Source organism: Leucoraja erinacea, chromosome 27 (genome assembly GCF_028641065.1).
Source record: "Leucoraja erinacea ecotype New England chromosome 27, Leri_hhj_1, whole genome shotgun sequence".
Lineage (NCBI taxonomy): Eukaryota > Metazoa > Chordata > Chondrichthyes > Rajiformes > Rajidae > Leucoraja > Leucoraja erinaceus.
Window position 1 is genome coordinate 7,621,713 of NC_073403.1, and position 20,304 is coordinate 7,642,016.

The 20,304-nt window shown below is 40.9% G+C and overlaps 1 protein-coding gene across 3 annotated transcripts in view; it reads right to left on the reverse strand.

The window, feature by feature from the left end:
• Positions 1–7,206: 7,206 nt before the first annotated feature.
• Positions 7,207–20,304, reverse strand: part of med24 (mediator complex subunit 24) — a 47,780-nt gene continuing 34,682 nt past the window's right edge. For 2 of the 3 annotated variants that reach the window (XM_055656960.1, XM_055656962.1), the window contains 7 exons: positions 19,271–19,452; positions 16,768–16,861; positions 15,191–15,290; positions 13,468–13,548; positions 12,278–12,426; positions 11,304–11,430; positions 7,207–8,087 (listed from right to left, as the gene is read on the reverse strand). In XM_055656960.1, the coding sequence (XP_055512935.1) occupies positions 11,314–11,430; positions 12,278–12,426; positions 13,468–13,548; positions 15,191–15,290; positions 16,768–16,861; positions 19,271–19,452 (723 nt within the window). In that variant the 3' untranslated portion in view covers positions 7,207–8,087; positions 11,304–11,313. Of the gene's footprint in view, positions 8,088–11,263; positions 11,431–12,277; positions 12,427–13,467; positions 13,549–15,190; positions 15,291–16,767; positions 16,862–19,270; positions 19,453–20,304 lie in introns of all 3 variants that reach the window. The other variant, XR_008725646.1, reaches the window with a different exon arrangement.

The window sequence follows — 20,304 nt, forward strand, 5'->3', positions numbered from 1 at the left end:
TCTCAGCCAAAGCCCACAAAAAAGCACTGACTGAAATTAAGTAAGATCACAAACAAACGCAAAATGATGGCACAGAGTTTTTTTTGGGGGGAAAAAAAACTGTGCAAAATGCAGTTAATAAAATCCACATCATTTTTTTCCGCCATGTCATAGAAACATAGAAACATACAAAATAGGTGCAGGAGGAGGCCATTCGGCCCTTCGAGCCAGCACTGCCATTCACTATGATCATGGCTGATTATCCAAAACCAGTAACCCATTCCCGCTTTTTCCCCATATCCCTTGATTCCTTTAGCCCTAAGAGCTAAATCTAAGGGACACGGGCCCCTTGACCCACCATGTATGCGCCGAACATGATAGAAACATAGAAAATAGGTGCAGGAGTAGGCCATTTGGCCCTTTGCACATCTCCTTTGAAGTTTGCTCCCCTCACCTCACCATGCCCTCCAGTCTTTGACACTGTCCCCCCTCTCTGTGTCTTCATAATTGTATGTACTTCTATCAGATCTCTGTTCAACCTCCGGCGTTCCTGACCATACAATCCAAGCTTGTCCTGGTCATGATAAGGGCTGCTGAACTTGCATTTGTCGTTATAAACCATTCAGCCATTTCAGCCATAAAATATATATATATTTTGACTGCACTTTCAGAAAACAATGTCATAGAGTGATACATCGTGGAAACAAGCTCTTCAGCCCAACTTGCCTACACCGGCCAACGTGTCCCAGCTACACTAGTCCCACCTGCCCATGTTTGGTCCATATCCCTCCATACCTGTCCTATCCATGCACCTGTCCAACTGTTTCTTAAATGTTGGGATAGTCCCAGCCGCAACTACCTCCTCTGGCAGCTTGTTCCATACACCCACCGCCCTCTGTGTCAAAAAGTTACCCCTCAGATTCCTATTAAATCCTTTTCCCTTCGCCTTAAACCTATGTCCTCTGATCCTTGATTCAGCTACTGTGGGCAAGAGACTCTGTGCATCTACCCAATCTATTCCTTTCATGATTTTATACACAAGCAGCAATGGGTGATAAATTTGGCTCAGGTTGTGAGCTGAAGACATCTTCGAGAGTATTGGCTGCTGCTTGAACTCACCTCTAAACATACAATAGGTAGACAACAATGCTGGAGAACTCAGTGGGTGAAGCAGCATCTATGGAGAGAATGAATAGGTGACGTTTCGGGTCCGAAATGTCGCCTATTTCTTAAGGGGTTGGACAGGCTTGATGCAGGAAGATTGTTTCCGATGTTGGGGAAGTCCAGAACAATGGGTCACAGTTTAAGGGTAAGGGGGAAATCTTTTAGGACCGAGATGAGAAAAACATTTTTCACACAGAGTGGTGAATCTCTGGAACTCTCTGCCACAGAAGGTAATTGAGGCCAGTTCATTGGCTATATTTAAGAGGGAGTTAGATGTGTCCCTTGTGGCTAAAGGGATCAGGGGGTATGGAGAGAAGGCAGGTACAGGATACTGAGTTGGATGATCAGCCATGATCATATTGAATGGCGGTGCAGGCTCGAAGGGCCGAATGGCCTACTCCTGCACCTAATTTCTATGTTTCTATGTTTCTCCATAGATGCTACCTCACTCGCTGAATTTCTGGAGCATTTTTGTCTACCTTTGATTTTTCCAGCATCTGCAGTTCTTTCTTAAACAACTCGAAACATAATCACTTGGAAGGAACCAGGCATGTGTATGGGTGGGGAAAGATGTGTGGGGTGTACTCTATAACTGTTCTCCTGCAGGCCTTCCCTGAGTTACAAATGCCTGAACAATGAGCACCTTGACATACAAACGAGCGGCCATTACATTAGTAAATTCAAAGGTGCATTTAAGAGACTTTTGGATAGGCACATTGAGTCTGAAGAAGGGTCCTGACCCGAAACGTCACCCATTCCTTCTCTCCAGAGATGCTGCCTGTCCCGTTGAGTTACTCCAGCTTTTTGTGTCTATCTTTGGCACATGGATATGCAAGGAATGGGGGGATATTGGTGATGTGCAGGTAGATAAGAGATGGTGCTGGCATCATGTTTGGCACAGATATTGTGGATCCAAGGTTCTGCACTTGTGCTCTACTGTTCTGTGATCTAATGGCATAAAATGTTCTACCAAGTAATTTGTGGCCAACAGGACAGCGAAGGTGATTTACTACCTGGAAGGCATCACACCTATCCCCACTTGGTCAAAAGGTGCTGATGTTTTCAATCTGTTTATACATTGTTTTCTTGCAAGCCTACTTTTTCTTCCTTGAACAAATCAGGCCAAGATCAGATATGATATCTGCAGAGACATGAAACTTGATAGATGCAACCTGGTGGCAGAACTTGGCGACTCTTGCCTACTGTCCCAGAAGAGGATCTACTACTATCCACATTGATCATTCCACTCTTTTACAGGGTGGCACGGTGGTGTAGAGGTGGATTTGCTGCCTTACAGTGCCAGAGACGCCGGTTCGATCCTCGCTATGGGTGCTGTGTGTACGGAGCTTGTGCAATCTCCCTGTGACCGCGTGGGTTTTCTCTGGGATCTCCAGTTTCCTCCCACACACCAAAGAAGTGGAGGTGTGTAGGGTAACTGGTTTGGTATGAATTTAAGTAGTTCTTAGTCTGTAGGATAGTGTTAAGCCTGTGGGGATCGCCAGTCGGTGCAGACTCAGTGGGCCGAAGGGCTTGTTTCCATGCTTATCTCTAAACTAAACGAAACTTGGTGTATCTGACAATCTATATACTTAAAGGTCTGATCTTGTATGTGGATGTGTGTGTGTGTGTTTGTTTGTGTATAATCACATCTTCTCCAAAAAACTACACGCTAACGGTAAAATGTTTACATATTCCGGTAGAGATATTTCCCGTGGAGTCCAAAAGCACCTTATCTGAAAATTTCATGCTTCATTTCTCGAGTATTACTGAAAATGTTCAAAAATCGGCCAAAACTTTGAATTTAAAAACGACTGCGTGCCCTTCTTCCTCACGCTGCGAGTGATGTCACCACCCCGACCTCCCCCTCCTCCCCCCCCCCCCGTTATTCAAGACTCTGCCCACCCCCCCAGTCCAAAAGACACTGAAAGAACGAGCAAGTCGAGTCCTCCCCTCCCTTCTGCCCTCATTGAGGGGACGGGACCGAGCTGTAGGGTCCTCGGGTATGGTCCTCTCTCTCCGCCCCCCCTCCCTCTCATTCTCTCTGGCCTCACCTGCGAGTTGGGGGTATGCGTGAGTGGGTAAGGCGGGGATGGGGTAAATGAATATTAATATAATATCAAAGGGGGTGGTTAGTGTGTGTGTGACGCCGCAGGCCGCTCCGCTCCCCCCCCCCCCCCCCCCCTCAGCTGTTTGAGGGGACGGGACCCAACGGGTCCCACTGGGTCTAGTGATAAATAAAACTGTCTACATTAGTTACTTCAACAACTCTCTCTTTACTCTTTTAGCATTTGTTCTTTCTTATCAGTCTCATGAGCTTTCAATGCCAGTCATTATAATACTGTGAAAGTCTGTTTTCAATATTTATGTAACTTTTGTGTATTTTCTGACTTACAGACAAAATCAACTTAAAAGCATCTGTAAAACTGAACCTGTTTTCTTGTCTGGGGCCATCCTGTGTTTCCATGTGTCGTGCTGTCACTCAAATAGGCTTTTTTTCCCTCAATATATTACTTGCTTATACAAGGTATTCAAATTTGGTGGAATAAAATATACGACCCTGAAGGTGCTTTACTATCTGGAAGGCATCATATTCATCCCCATTTGATCTAGAGAATGGCAGTAAGGAATGAACGTTGCCACTAATATTTTCAGATGCACACAAGGAACTGCAAAAGCTGGAATCTTGAGCACAACACCCACTGCTGGAGTAATGCAGGGGCTCAGACAGCATCTGAGGAGGGAATTGGACAGGCGTCATTTTGGATCAGGTCTGATGAAAGGTCCCCGATCCAACACGTCCCCTGCCCACAGTCTAAAGTACCCCACCCACTGAATTACTCCAACATTTTGTACTTGGCTCTTACAGTCTCTTTATATTTTTCCCGTATGCCTACTCCCATTATTTTACTTTTCCTTTTGCTAACACTCCGTTTGCTGAATTCTGAAATTTAATTTCCCAATCTTCAAGCATACCACTTTATTTCCCCAGCTTAATAAGCGCTTTCCTTTTGTATCTTTAAGTATCTTTTACTGTTTGTGTCTTTAATGTCTATTTACGCCCCGTTAGGCAACTTTTCTTTTTGATTCCTTCTTTGCCAATGATGAGAACACAATCCTAAATGACCCACCTGACAGAAACAACCACAAGAACCTGATTATTCTTTTCAGTTCGAAAATGTGTAGGTTGGCAAATCTCTTTATGGGCAAAAAAAAAAAAAAGGTGACTGATTAGTCATGGTGTGATAACACTCCACCCAAATTCCTCTGTACAATTACTTTGCTAAAATCCTACAAATCAACTGGTATGACTCTTAAAGGAAGTGTCTTTGCACTGAAATGAATGCTGGTTGTGTAAATGACAGTAGATCTGCAGATGTTCTTAACACCTTCATCTGAGACGGAAGTGTTTTTGGTTTCAATGAAAGGGCAACCAGGTGATTGTAACCTAGATTTGAATCAAGTCTTGCTGCCTTCTTCACATCTATGTTTCTTAAAATTGCATCATTTTCTCAAATGCTAATGTGTTCACTCTATTCGCTCAGAAAGCAGTCATATGAAGCTAGTTTAAATAGGTTGTAGAAAAGAAGGTTTCAGCAACTAAGTTACAGAGATAGGTTGAACAAGTTAGGGCTTTATTCTTTGGAGCGCAGAAGGTTAAGGGGGGACTTGATAGAGGTCTTTAAAATGATGAGAGGGATAGACAGAGTTGACGTGGATGAGCTTTTCCCACTGAAAGTAGGGAAGATTCAAACAAGGGGACATGACTTGAGAATTAAGGGACAGAAGTTTAGGGGTAACATCAGGGGGGAACTTCTTTACTCAGAGAGTGGTGGCTGTGTGGAATGAGCTTCCAGTGAAGGTGGTGGAGGCAGGTTTGTTTTCATCATTTAAAAATAAATTGGATAGTTATATGGACGGAAAAGGAATGGAGGGTTATGGTCTGAGCACAGGTATATGGGACTAGGGGAGAATACGTGTTTGGCACGGACTAGAAGGGTCGAGATGGCCTGTTTCCGTGCTGTAATTGTTATATGGTTATATAAGGGTCTTGACCCAAAATGTCACCTAGTCCATTTCTACAGAGACGGTGCCCGACCCGCTGAATTACTCCAGCATTTTTGTGTCTCATTTTAAAAAGGAATGGATATGGATCAGGCGTCTGTTAGACGTGGTATCTAAATAGGGAGGAGTGGGGTAAAGAGTTGACAAGGAGTTTTTATGTCGCATCAATGTCTACACACCAGGGCTACTTCAGTTTCAGAGACTTTAGGGTTGCCCGAGACCAAGAAGTCCACTAGATGGCAAAAAGGAAAATTAGGCCCACGAGAGAGATAAATACAAGTAATAAACAGCACACCTAATGTGAGAGCACCAGAGAATAAACTGGAAAAATCAAAACTGCAAAGGCTGGAAAACTCAGAAAATGCTGGAAATACTCAGCAGTTCAGGAGCCACCTGTGGGAAGAGAAACAGTCGAGGTTTCAGCTCAAAGAATTATCAGAAGTGGAAGCAGAGGAAAGAAGCTTGTTAAGCTGTGGAGAGGGTGAAGGGGGATGTTTCCAACAGGTAAAATTGGGGGTGACCATGGCAATAACTTGTAAACAAGCCGTCTGGTCAATGAGTGAATGGGAGCGGTATTAGAGAGCGAGCAGACAATAATGGTGGCGGCACTGTGGCGCAAAACGAGCTGCTTCCTTTTACAGCGCCAGAAACCCGGGTTCGATCCTGACTACTTGTTGTCTGTATAGTTTGTACGTTCTCCCCGAGACCTACGTGGGTTTCCTCCAGGATCTCTGGTTTCCTCCCACACTCCAAAGACGTACAGGTTTGTAGGTTTAATCGGCTTGGTATTAATGTAAATTGCCCCGTGTGTCGGACAGTCTTAGTGTAAGGGAATCGCTAGTCGGCGCTGTCTCGGTGGGCTGAAGGGCCCGTTTCTGCGCTGTAAACTAAAATAATAAAATGGAGGAGATGCAAAATGTGGAGCGGGAAGATGTGCCCAGCAGGTCAGACTGGGCTAGTCCTCCATCCTCAGAAGGATAAATGAATCAAGCTGAGCCAATAACACTGATACAGAGAAATCTAACCATTGCTGACTAAAATGGTAACATCTAAATGCTTTATTAAGACTATCATGGTTCAACGGTAGAATATTGCAACAGAGGACAGGCCCTTCAGCCCACCTTATCGATGCCCACCAAATTGGCACACTGGGCTCGTCCTGTTTGCCTACATGTGGCCTACAGGCAGCTAAATTCTACCTACGCAGATATCAGTTCAAATATCTTATAAAAGTCAGCATTATATTGACTTCTATAACACAGATTTGCACAAAGTACACCAGACCAGTGTGGTCTCACCAATGACTTTTACAGCAGCATGATAAATCAACTTTAGCACTCAATACCTTTCCCAATATAGGCGGGCACGTAAAATATCTTCTTCACCACACTATCCACCCGACTTGCAGGTTTTATAATCCATGCCATCATAAATCAGAATCTAGAAAGCGAGGCTTGAAAATTGGTTGATGTGGGGGCGTCACACTTTAAACATGTTGAACGTCTGAATGTTCCCTGAAACTTTATAAGAAATGGAACTATAATGACAGTTTAGGCAATAAAATAAAAAAAAAAATTGATACACGAACGAGCCACAAATGCCACTTGTATATTTGTGTTGAAAAGTACAAGGGCTCCATGCAGAAAACTACAAATATTTTTGGCATTTTTGAAATCCAGCATTTGCCCCTTCAACCATTTGAATAGTTAAACAAACATTGTATATTAAACAATCAAGGATAGGTGGTGGGGGATTTTTTCCTCCATTATGTTATTTTACCTTCTCTTTGATTTTCCAGAAAGTGAAGTGCAGCTGTGACTCGAGTTGATAATTGGGAAATAATCCAGCAACATTTCAGACTGACCAAGAAAGAATGGACTAATCCCCAGTCCCAGTAACAATGAAACCAGCGGACTGACATGTACATTTATTTTCTTATAAAAAAACCCCAACATAATGCAACATGTGATTAACAATAAACTTTTCACACCAAAAATAGTATTTGTATGAAATCAATTTATTGTATCTTTTGAAATCCCAGCAAATCTTTCAGCAGCGGTGAACATAACTGGCAAACAGTTGTCCGAGGAAAACACAAACAGTTTACTATGATTTTAATATCATTTTAAATATGATTTTTAAAATGACTTAAATATAAAATGTAGAATGTGTAACAAATTCACAAAAGAATAAGTAATCAAGAGATCAACTCATTATCAAACTGTTTATTTGCTAGTTACAATCCCCAGTTGGTTTGAGGTTATAAAAATCACATTAGCAGTCCTTCCAAGTTTCCTATGGAGTGTACATGCTGATGGCGATTGAAGTTCCAGTCCTCTAACTATGGGTGTTTCTAGCCACATCTTATACACTCAAATAAGCAGGAAGATTTAAACCCTCTCACTTAAAAATAAAATAAAAATCTCTCTAACGAGCCCAGGTTTTACCCAACTTCCTATACTCTACATTTCACAAGTGTACTTTATGTATTTTTCTTTATTCTTTTAATGAATGTTGGGACTAATCTCGCCACTGCCTGAGAAATGCAACCCTAAATATATGGTAAAAAAAACATCATCTTTATCTGCTTTCAGCACCATCGTTCACTTCAATTCCATCGAGTCCAGCCTGTCTCTCACATATTCATTACAGTGACCATTTCTTGTTTAGGCAATTTGCTGCACAGTGTTCAGTCATTTAGGGTTTTAACAATTGATGTCAATACCATACTAAACAATATTAACAAAAAAATAGTTTCCGGTCTGAAGAAGGATCTTGACCCGAAACATCGCCCATTCCTTGTATCCAGGGGTGCAGCCTGTCTTGCTGAATTACTCCAGCATTGTGTGTCTATCTTCGGTGTAAACCAGTAACTGCAGTTCCTTCCGACACAAAATAATTTACACATGTAAAATACTGCTATATTACACAATGCTCAATACATCATTAACAGAATGGAGGCAATGTTAAAATCATGATATGCATGTATATAAAAAGTTAGATAAATAATATTGCTATTGAAGATGTTCCAAGATTTCCACAACTAGTGGTCCAGTAATAAAAGTCGTATGCCCGAAATGCAGATGCTAAGGAAGGCCTATGTCTTTCATTCAAGCCAATTTATGACTGTGGCACAGCTAAATATACGAGCACTTTGGTACTATGATGGTGTCATATGATACTATGATCCACACTAAAATACCAGCATTTTATTCCTCAAAGTGTGCATTGGAATGTGAAAGTTCTGGACTAGCTGATCATGTTTCATCTGCACTTTCCTTTATGCATTCCTATAATAAACTTCTCATGGAGTCCAATAGCAGAGCAAAAAATTGCAACAATTCCTCAGACCAAACACTGCAGAATGGAAGAATTGGCAATGAGGGAAATGGTATAACACTAAATTTAAGCTAAATGTTTGAGAAACATTTGGACAGTACATGGATAGGACATGTTTGGAGGGATATGGGCCAAATGCTGGCAGGGGGAACGAGTGTAGATGGGACATGTTGGTGAGTTTGAGCAAGTGGAACTGAAGGACTTGTTTCCAGTGTATGACTCTAATCGAACAAAATGATTTGAATGTGGAGCTAAGGAACTGCAGATGCTGGTTTACAACACAAAAAAGGATACAAAGTGCTGGAGTGACTCGTGTTAGGAAACATCTCCGGAGAACATGGATCGGAGGCCCTCCTACAGAGACCTGACCCGAAACGTCACCTATTTATGTTCTCCAGAGATGCTGCCTGAGCTGCTGAATTACTCCAGCACTGTCTCTTTTTATTTTTAATTGACTTAAATGTTTTAATTTAATTGTTGTGATCTTACATGTTTTGCTTTGATAAAAACATTTTAAAATAATCAATTAGATTAGCATTTCTGATTTACAGTAATTCAGGAACATTCATGGCTATTTTCTGGTTTGATAGCAAATGCGAAGGCTTGACTTAAGATTGCCAGAAGTCCTTAAATTTTGGAAGGGTACATCAATACCAACGCTTAAAATGTGGATTGCAAGTATGTTGGACACCGCTCATCTTGAGGAAATGCAATTCCTCCTAATGGATAAATCAGACCAATTCATAACGAGTTGGTCTCCATTCGTCGTTTTTTTGGAATCATATGGTGAAACACAATTGTAAAAAATAAAGTTTCAGGACTGGACGAGGATGGTCAAGACTATAAATAATGGCTCCTTTTCTTTGCACTAGAGTGGTCTCTCAACTTTCTTCGACTTACTCATTTTCTTTGCTTCACACACTATATATTTCACAAAACTCCCTTTAAGCTATCTAACTTCTTTTTCTTATTCTCATCTTTTTTCAGATAACATGTACAAAAAAAAGAAGCAGTGTACATAAAATGTATTATGGAAGAATATATATTAGGCACTTTGGTGCCATATGACACTTACTTCTGTAAAATCAAATATACAAAAAAAAAAATTAAAAAAAAAAGATTGCCAGAAGTCTTTTCCGCATCTATTTCTTGCATGGGGCTTGGTCTGAAGCAGCCCGTGTACTGCCACATTTAGGCAGTTGAGCCCTTCATCCCCAAGTCTTTGGCACCAAGGATCTGGAAGTCTTCATCCAATAAGTTCAAGCTGCAGGATGTGATTAGATAAGGGCACTCTCAGTGCATAGAGTGGTAGCCTGCCGCCGACTAGAATACCTAGGTCTTTGCCTCTACCTCGTATTTATGCAAAACTCCAAGCAGCTCAACATTTTTATGTCTGCTTTCACAGATAACATGTAAACAAATGTTTAATCGTGTTCCAGCAGGGAAACTGTGGACTGGAAGAAGTTCAAGTTGGTGACCTTACCACCACATTGCACAAAATTGTCTCTCATTATACAATTCAAAGAACAATTTAACCGTGGATTTTTCTCATGGTTGTGCCCAAACTTGCTATTCTGATACGCTGTGCTAATTTCTTATTTTAGCAGCAAGTGTTAAAAATGTACAAGTTGATATGAACAGCCAGTAATCTTAAAGTACAGGGGGTCACAGGTTTGTAAGGAATAACATGAGAATGAGGAATTTTATAGCACCCTGGTGTATATGGAAATAAGCCAATCAAAAAACTAATCTTTAGTAGCAATATAAATTGTAAGCAGCTTGTAAATTATGATGTACTAGGCTGTAAGGTACAGTAACAAAACATGCAGACACAATAAGAATTTAGCAAGCCAAATGATAAGCTCAGCTTTACTGCAAAAACATTGAAATGCAAAATTAAGGAGAATGTTGACATTTTACTGGGCTTTGCTCATAGAATCAAAAACGATATAAGATGGAATCAGGCCCTTTGGCCCATCAGTCATGCCCACCATTTTTCTTTTACTACGCTAATCCTATTCATTCTACATTAATCCTATTCATTCTCTATATGTTGCCATGGACACATCACCCCCATTGCTCTCAGATCCCACCCACAAGATCTATATACTGGAGACAATTTCCATTGGCACAAAGCTTTATGGGAATGGGAGGACCATGCAATGAAACTCTCTGAGAGTTACCACTGCTGAGAAACCTTTCATACAACTCAGCCCTTTTGTGCTCATCATCTTAGCACATGGCACTGGCTAGTAGAGAATTCCCAAAAATCAAGATGTTCACTGCTGGGATACATCAGGAACAAGATGTGTTTCTTGATCCATTAGATTGTGATTTTTTTGGGATTTCTTGGCTAGCTAGTGAATCAGTCTCTGGGCATCGACAATGTTAAACCCGATCAAAATGTTGTATCTCTCGTTCATCTAAACTCCATAAAGTATTGACGAATCGTATTCCATTTCGCTTTGTGCAACCAGCTCGTTCCAGGAATAAATCTTGTAAGTCTCTGCTGCAAAAACAATTATATTCCTCTTTACGTGCAGAGCCCAATACTACGCACACTGGAGACCTGGGTTTAGACCAGGGACTGCACGGTGGCACAGCCATTGGAACCACTTAATGATGGTGGGCATGACTTTGAGGAACTTGCGAATCAAAGATCATCTATACTTTCAGTGCAAGCAGAAAAGACTCAAGAGGCTGTGTAATCTGTTCTTACGTGAAGGCAACTCCACTGTATCACGTGCCCAGAGACTCACCAGCCAGCCGTTAAAGTGCAGCAATCGCCTTTGCGGCAACCCTACGTCCCAGAGGGAGGCCCAAATCAGTTATAGCAAGTACTGTTTTTGGTTTGGATAGGGCAGGCAACTTCACGAGCTCAGAAACCTATTTCAGAATAAAAAAATATCAGTGTCAATGAAAAAAACCCAAAAACATTTGAATTGTAAAAGATACTGGTAAAGCAAGGACTTACTCTAGAAATTTGCAGTAATTTTTACTTGCAAGAAGCTTCAATTAGACAACATTACTTATGGTATTTAGTTACAAAGAAGAGAAACTGAATATATATATTTTACAGCTGTCAGCTTCTGAAAACAAAGCCCATGCAACAAAAATCATTTCCCAAAAAACAATCATATAAATCTTTAATGTAATTAAAATGTTAGAATGTTGTATTTTGAAACATGACTATAAAATATGGGATAACAAAAAGAACACATGCATTTACGTTGCACCTCTCACAACCTCAAGATATCCAAAACTTTATACAGACATTTAGGTGAATTTGACATGATCAGCCAATTGGTTCACAACAAATTCTCATAAACACAAATAAGCAGAGTTTTTTTTCTTTGGTTTTAGTTGAAGAATAATCTGACATGGACACAGGGAGAACCATAGAAATAAAGAACATCAGGTGTTGGTTGGACCCGAAATGTCACCCATCTATTTTCTCCAGAGATGCTGCCTGACCCGCTGAGATACTCCAGCACATCGTGGGGTGACGCCTGTTTGATCGTGAGTAGTCGCCCAAAGAGTCGTACCTTTTACAGGTCGCCGTTAGGAAACATGTTGAAAATTTTCGGCAACCTGCTGCGACGATGACGGGTGCCGGCAGGTCACCGAAAACCCTCCAAAAAAACGCGTAAGTGGGACAAGTCCTTTAGTAATTTAAAGCACTAATCTAATATTATTTTTCTTAGTGATCAATTGGTTTGAAGATCTAACTCACCATGGTAAAAGGCATGAACTGGAGAATGCTACCACGACTTCCTTGGTCCAAGCACTCCACACACTCTTCCATAAACCACTGAACAAACTGAGTATGTGGACCAGCCACCTTTGAGCTCAGGATTGTGGAAATCAAAAGGAACAGGTTTGCTGAAAAGATAGTTGAGAAAATTAACGTTTTTTTTTCTCATCTTTTCTTCCAGCTTTTAGTTCACATTCAGCAGTGTCAGTGGAGGGATATTTCACATTCTGTTGAATCTGAACGACTCCCCCGAGACATTAATGAGATAAAACTTAAGACAATTTAGATTTCCATCAGCTGAACAAAATAAAATTGGCTGTACCGCTGTGTCTTTGTCCACTGAATGTAAAGAAGTACGCCATTACAGAAACATGACTTCAAAATGTGTTTGGGCAGGAATTTAGACTTGGAGTTCTGAATAGGTTAGGGAATATTAGAAAATAAAGGCAGTTATTTTCACTTTCCAAAATATTAGGCTAGAATATGCTGATGTGCCCAGCTGGCAATTTCCCAGAAAAAAATAACTGTCTTGTTCCTCTGCACATTGCAGCTGAGTGTTTGCAGCACAGAAGTACACAATTCACTGGAGATTAGATACAGATGCACTGAGTCCTTAAGTGGTTCCAGGTATTATTTGTCTGAGGGATTGGTTACATTTCATAAATTGTCCCTTGGTTTTGCACTGGCCACAGATGCTACACCTAGCTTTGCCCCCACTCAGCTGAATGCAGTTGCTGCCCTGTGGAATGAATGCTCTTTACAAAATGTAATGATTAATGTATACAAGTTAAATGTTTTTGAATTATTTCATTGTATGAGGATAACTTTAAATTTCTCATTATAAATGTGTTTCAACTGTTTCTTAATATTTCTGATCATCAACAAGGACAGCAAAGTTGTGCAAAGAATCAACCTAAGTGTGTATCACAATATAGATATGCCTAGTAATGAAACAGCAAATAATGCGTTGCAGAATATCTAATTATGAAATAGGTAAAAATACAAAAACAAAATTAAAATCACATTGTAAAGAAGGAACCAACAATTTAGTTATTCTACTGGATCTGTGGGACCATTTAAATGCTGCAATGCAATTTAATGTCAGTTAAATACAACACTTGACTCAACACACACCTGAATGGGTTTGAATGAACACCCATATAACTTACCCAATACTCTGTTCAAGGGATCTCTCATATTTATGTTGTGAAGCTGAGAGGCAGTCAGTGAGCTGCTCATTGAACGGTCACCTAAAGGTCAAACATTGAAATCATTATAAAACAATTAGAACAGTGACTAAAACAGCGACGCAGGAGAAATAAAGAAAATCTAAAGAGGCCAGAGCCCAGACTTCCAATGCAAACAGAAATTGCAAAGGAGAACTGAACTGTCAGAATATATGAACAGGGAAGAATGAGAGGAAAACAAAGTGCTTTTTAATTGGTCTCGTGCCAGGTATATGACAGCATGTGCCTGATGATGGAAGTACAGTTAACTCTGTGGGGCAGATGTGATTATTAACACCCGAGCTCAGCAGGCCACACTTCCACAAAGAAACATAATTGAACAATCAGCCTGAAGATTCCTACCAACTTTTATTTAAGAACTTGAATCAGCTAATGGGGATAGCCCCTACCTGAAGAGTGTAGCCTTCAGCACACACAAAAGGACATTGGATGATAGTACATAGAAACATAGAAAATAGGTGCAGGAGTAGGCCACTCAGCCCTTCGAGCCAGCACTTCCATTCAATATGATCATGGCTGTTCATCCAAAATCAGTGCCCCGTTCCTTCTTTCTCAGTAGATTCAAAGTCAGTACCCCGTTCCTGTTGCTAGTACGCACCAATTTGATAGGTTTTCATCATTAAGAGAACCAAGGGATACGAGGTTAGTAAAGGAACCTCAGCATTGCCATATTTTAGAATTTCATAAGAAATATATTATGCCATAAGAGATGGAGCAGGCGGAAGGGATTGCATGGTTTACTTATATGTCTTATGAAATTCTAAAATATGGCAATGCTGATCCACTGTGGATCCGAACTTAACAAAATTTACAGTGAACTAATTATCACTCTGCTTAAAAAAAGCAAACTTTGTGCCGTCACAGTAAACCACTGAATCACTGGCTGTGATGATTGCAATCTTGCATCTTTTGCTCTCTCAGGTCAAGTTTCATACAGTTAATCATACAGATATAATAGACCACAGGGAAGGTGGTAATGGTGTTCACTGTTGTCGATTGCCGCTATAACTGACTGAGGGTTTCGCTCCAACCACTCAGCAGTTACTCCGTGAAGCGACAAAATGTTTTTAAATAATGCTCTTTTTAATAGCAAAAAACGTATTTTTGTTACTGTAAGTTAAAAATACTAAAGACTGTTTGATACATTGTTATCATTGCACAAGTGTCGACCGAAGCAATTGCTTGTCAGTTTCAACGGCCTTCCGCAGTGCAACTCGCAGCCTATGTTTTTAAAGAAACGGTGGTGTCTGATTACTGTGGGGATGCTCCATCCGTCATAACTGAAATCTGTTCTCGAGCTCCACAATAATGAGGGCAGACTGTATCTCACTATAGCTGTTGATTGCAAGCTGCACATAAGCCCACTCCATTAAACACGTCTAACATACAGTGCACAGTAAGGACTCTCTAGAGGAAAATGCCATGTGTCTGAAATCACAATTCATAAATTTGTGGAACTCCTGGTGCTAATGTACATCATCTTACACTCTCATATTGTAGCATTATTCAAAATACATATGATTTGACGCTACTCACTAATCTTCCTAAATGGAAAGCTGCAACATAATATATTAGTACACCCATACATCTAATAATACAGTGCTCTTTATTAGGCTACGACGTGATGTGTGTCAAGAGCACCTACCAGGACTGGAAAGGATATTCGGATCCTCTTCATTCGAGCTTAACAATCGTAACAGTTTTGATGGTTGGCTATCATCCAGAGGAAACAAATTGATGTAGTCCTGTTGAAACAGAAGCCCAACAGTTTTACATTTCACTGTTTTTTAAATGATACACTTCAATTGTAAATTAGGGTGGCCCAGTGCTACTCAAATTGTATCTTAAATGCAACCAACGAGTAACACTTTGCCAAAGTTACAAAGGGAAGATTTTGTCCGAGATTTTAGTTTTGTTTAGAGATACAGAGCAGAAACAGGCCCTTCGGCCCACCGTGTCTACGCCGACCAGCGATTCCCGCACATAACAGCCTATTGCACTTTATCTGTTTATTGCGTGCGTGTGTGTGTGTGTGTATATATTCTATGGTATATGGACACACTGATCTGTTCTGTATTCATGCCTACAATATTCTGTTGTGCTGCAGCAAGCAAAGATTTCAATGTCCTATCAGGGACACGACAATAAACTCTCTTGACTTGACATTAACATTAATCTGCACACACAAGGGACAATTTAGAATTATACTACGCCAATTAACAACAAACGACAGACTACAAACCTGTATGTCTTTGTCGTGTGGGAGGAAACTTGAGATTCCGGAGAACACCCACGCAGGTCATGGGGAGAACGTACAAACTCTGTACAGACAAGCAGCAGTAATTAGGACTGAACCCAGGTCTCTGGTGCTGTAAAGCAGCAATTCTACCAGTGTGCCACCATGCTGCACAAAATGTTATTGGTAAATTGGTGAATCTCTGAACAGCCCTGAAATTTCTCATCTATTTTTATTTTGAAAATGTTTTTTGACTGACATTGCAATAACCTCAGTGAAAAAAAGTTATTTCTTTGCCATTCATTTTTTACTGCTGACTGTTGAAGGCTGAATGGGGTGTGAAAAGTTTGTTGGGTGTCAGCAGCCCACTGTGCGATTAGGGGAATGTAGTTACAAAAGGTATCCTTTCACTTCTAACCTATTAGTCAGTTTCTCTGTTAATCAAACTCTCGTGGAACAAGCCACCTTACCACAGAGTGGGGAAACTTTACAGCAGTTTAGAAATTCAGCAAAGCGCAGCACATATTTGGGACAGACTATTGCAGTTGGACAATTCTGTGATAAGATCACACTGAAATGTTGGGGTCATGGAATGTCAATGCATCCAACTAGATCAGGTTCATTCTACCTATAGGCTTTGCAGCTTAGTCTCAGAAATCCTTTATTTGAACTCCAATAAAATAAAATTCTTCTTGCAACTAATTCACTAAAAACCTACTTAATAAGTAAGAAGATATAGAGGAAATTTAATGGAACAGTATCAGTTTAAGGATGAGTTATGCATTTTTGAACATCTCCTGAATGTGAAATGTACCATATTAATGGGACGATCCCGTTTTCTCTGGGGAAAAAAAAATCAATTTCTATGAATCGTTTTCATAACATAATCCATTTTAAAGGTTACAGATCAATAGTATTACTGATTTATTTTTCTAACAGAAACAATATAACGATGGACGTTCCTTTTGAAAAGGTACTGTTCTCACCTCAATATCCTCTCTGTGTCTTTTCCTCTGCTTGGCTGTGGCCTGACCCTTGTTATGAGTGGAATGAGAGCTCAGAGAACACCAGACCGAGAGCCTGCAATAAAACAGAAATTGGTCAAATAATGGAATTTCAATCAATCAATCAATCAATCTTTATTGTCATCTTGCAAGCAACAGTTGTACAGTGCAAAATGAAAAGACGTTTCCCAGTGAATAGCGGAGCATCGCACATGAAATTTAAAACATTTCACACATAAAAACAATCCAGTCCCTGATGGAACAGTATAAATAGTTAAAAGCAGGTAAAAACACAATGTTAAAATACAATAAACCAATCATAAAAAATGTCCGGGGCAGCTGATTTGAGTGGCCAGTTCCAGTTATTAAAGTGTCCGTGCCAGCCACAGAATCAAGTGACTTTGAGTACAGAGTGACTGTTTAGCAGCCTCACAGCCTGTGGTAGGAAGCTGTTTAGCAGTCTTGTAGTCTGGGCTTTGATGCTTCGATATCTCTTGCCTGATGGCAGGAGATCCAGGTGTATGTGGAGGGGGTGCAGTTTTCCTTAGCAATTCTCTGAGCTTTTTTCAGGCGGCTCTGGAACCCTTGTACCGAGGGTAGGGAGACGCCAATGATCCTCTCTGCTCCCCTCACTACCCTCTGCAGAGCCTTCCTGTCCGAGCAGTTGCAGGTGCAGTACCACGTATTTATGCAGTACGTGAGTACAGACTCCACCGTGCCCCTGTAGAAAGTCCTGAGGATGTTGGTGGGGAGTGAGGCCTGTTTTAGTTTCCTCAGGAAGTGCAGTCGCTGATGGGCCCGTTTGACGGTCCCAGTGGTGTTCCTGGACCAGGTGAGGCTGTCCGTAATTTGCACACCGAGGAACTTTATGCTCTCCACTCTCTCCACTGCAGTGCCACTGATGTTGAGGGGTGTATGCTTTGGCTGCGCCCTCCTGAAGTCGACAACCATCTCCTTAGTTTTGTCGACATTCAATTCTAGATTATTTTTGCCGCACCAGTCCACCAGTTGTTCTCCCAGAACCAAGCAGGTGAGCCAACAAGGGAAATGAATATCATTTTAATATTAACAAAAGATTTAGCATGCTATAGGTCAAATGCAGGCATTAAGACCAGCTCAGTAAAGCACTTTGGAGGACCATGGGCAAGATGAGCCGAAGGGACAGGTACTTTATGATAGCACTAACAGGAGCTTACTGCCTGGTATTTAAGAGTGAAGAATTCATTTTGCAGCTTGAGAAGTTAAATGAAATCGCATTTGATGTTCTAACTGTGCCAAACTACAGTTAGAAATGCATCTCAAGGAAAGGAAAGTTCCAGCTGAAAAGCCCACATTTGTGAGGGTCAAATGAAATGAGAATTAAAGATGCTCTAAGATTCCTTTGAGTATTGAATGTACTGCCAATACAAATCACCTCATTTCACACAGAGGTGCAGGAGCATTATTGATATCCAAGGAAATGTTTCCCAGCAAGGGGCTACACCTTTCAGGAGTGAGAAGGGAAACAAGGCCAAAAAGTGAAAAATAAAAACGGCAGGAATTAATTTTGATTTATCATTACAATATCTAGGCAATACCTTGGGTTACTTTTCAATTACATTCTTGCAAAGTTCATATCTCAAATATAAGAAAGCTGAACTTCATCGTTGACTTCAGGAGAAACCGGCACAGTCATACACCACTATACATTAATGAAATCGATGTGGAGTTGGTCAGTAGCACTAAGTTCCTGGGGGTGCAGATCACAAACAGTCTGACCTGGTCATAAAACATCACTAATTAAGAGAGCGCAGCAGCGTTTGCACTTTCTGCGCCGTATGAGAAGAGCTCACCTTCCCCCCCATCCCATCCTCACCATTTTCTACAGGGGCACCATGGAGAGTATTCTGACCAGCTGCATCTCTGTCTGGTTTGGGGACTGCAAAGCCTCCGACTGGAAGTCCGTGCAGAGAGTGGTGAGGACGGCTGAAAAAATCATCGGGACTTCTCTTCCTTCAATCCGGGTCATTGCGTGCAAACGTTGCTTGTCCACAGCCAACAGCATTATAAAAGACCCCACACATCTCCATCATGGACTGTTCACTCTGCTACCCTCGGGCAAAAGGTATCGCAATATAAGGAGCAGAACGGCCAGGTTCTGCAACAACTTCTTCCCCCGAGCCATCAGACTCTTGAATGCCATATAATATCCCGCCACTATTATCTATTTTTATCTTTTGATCTATTTCATCCTATTGTTATTTTATGTTGCACGGTGAGCCAGATGCAACAAATTTCGTTCAGATTTGTATTTGTTGGTATATTTTTGAATGACAACGTCTTTGATTGATTGATTGATTGATTCAAAAGGGAGGGAGAACTTTTTTCGATTTGTCAGTTCTAGCCCATAAGTTTTTTTTTAATCAAACAGATTAAAGAAAGTCTACAGTAGTAGTTGCTTCAATTGTGTAACATGAATGATTAAGGTAATAATAAAAGAAAATACTTGGCAAGAGCTCTTCCGGGTGGATCCATGAGGGTCTGCCACTTCAGGGAATTGGTCAGGAGCCCAGGCAGGATATGGCCCAGCAGGACCAAGGTGATCTGTTGCATGTCCAAGCAAAACACACTATGTAGGAGTTCAACAGCTTTGTAACAGTGTTCCTTCCTTGTCTCCTTCAATAATTCCTAAAGGGAAACAAAATGTATAGACGAGGCAATTAGTCGGTGACGTAGTTGATAATTGTTCTCAATAAGAAATGAGACAGACTAAAACTTTCAACCTCGTGGAGTCACACAAACATTAATAGCATTTTAGATTTTAAAATATTGACATTAGAGTGCAAGAATCCAATTATAATAATTTTCTTGCACAAAACATTTAGCTAGAATAACAGGTAGACAAAAATGCTGGAGAAACGGGTCGAGACCCTTCTTCAGACTGGTTAGGGATAAGGAAAACGAGAGATGTAGAGATGTAGACGGTGATGTGGAGAGATAAAGAACAATGAGTGATAAAGAACACCAAACAAACCTTATCTGTTGGAATGTTTCCAAGATTTACACAATGTGGCAATCTGATAAGGGTGGGGGGGGGGGAGACGACAAACACTTTTGAAGAAGACGTCTTTTTAACAAATACAGCCATCAATGTATTTCAAAGTAATGTACCCGCTGTGTGTGAGTGTAGTTAGGAATGAGAACAAACTGTTTTATTGTTTTAGAATTGATTAAGTTTAATCTATGCTAGTCTATAAGAAGGATTAATACATAGAAACATAGAAATTAGGTGCAGGAGTAGGCCATTCGGCCCTTCGAGCCTGCACCGCCATTCAATATGATCATGGCTGATCATCCAACTCAGTATCCCGTACCTGCCTTCTCTCCATACCCCCTGATCCCCTTGGTCACAAGGGCCACATCTAACTCCCTCTTAAATATAGCCAATGAACTGGCCTCAACTACCCTCTGTGGCAGAGAGTTCCAGAGATTCACCACTCTCTGTGTGAAAAAAGGCCACAGTGCAAGAAAATACACAGG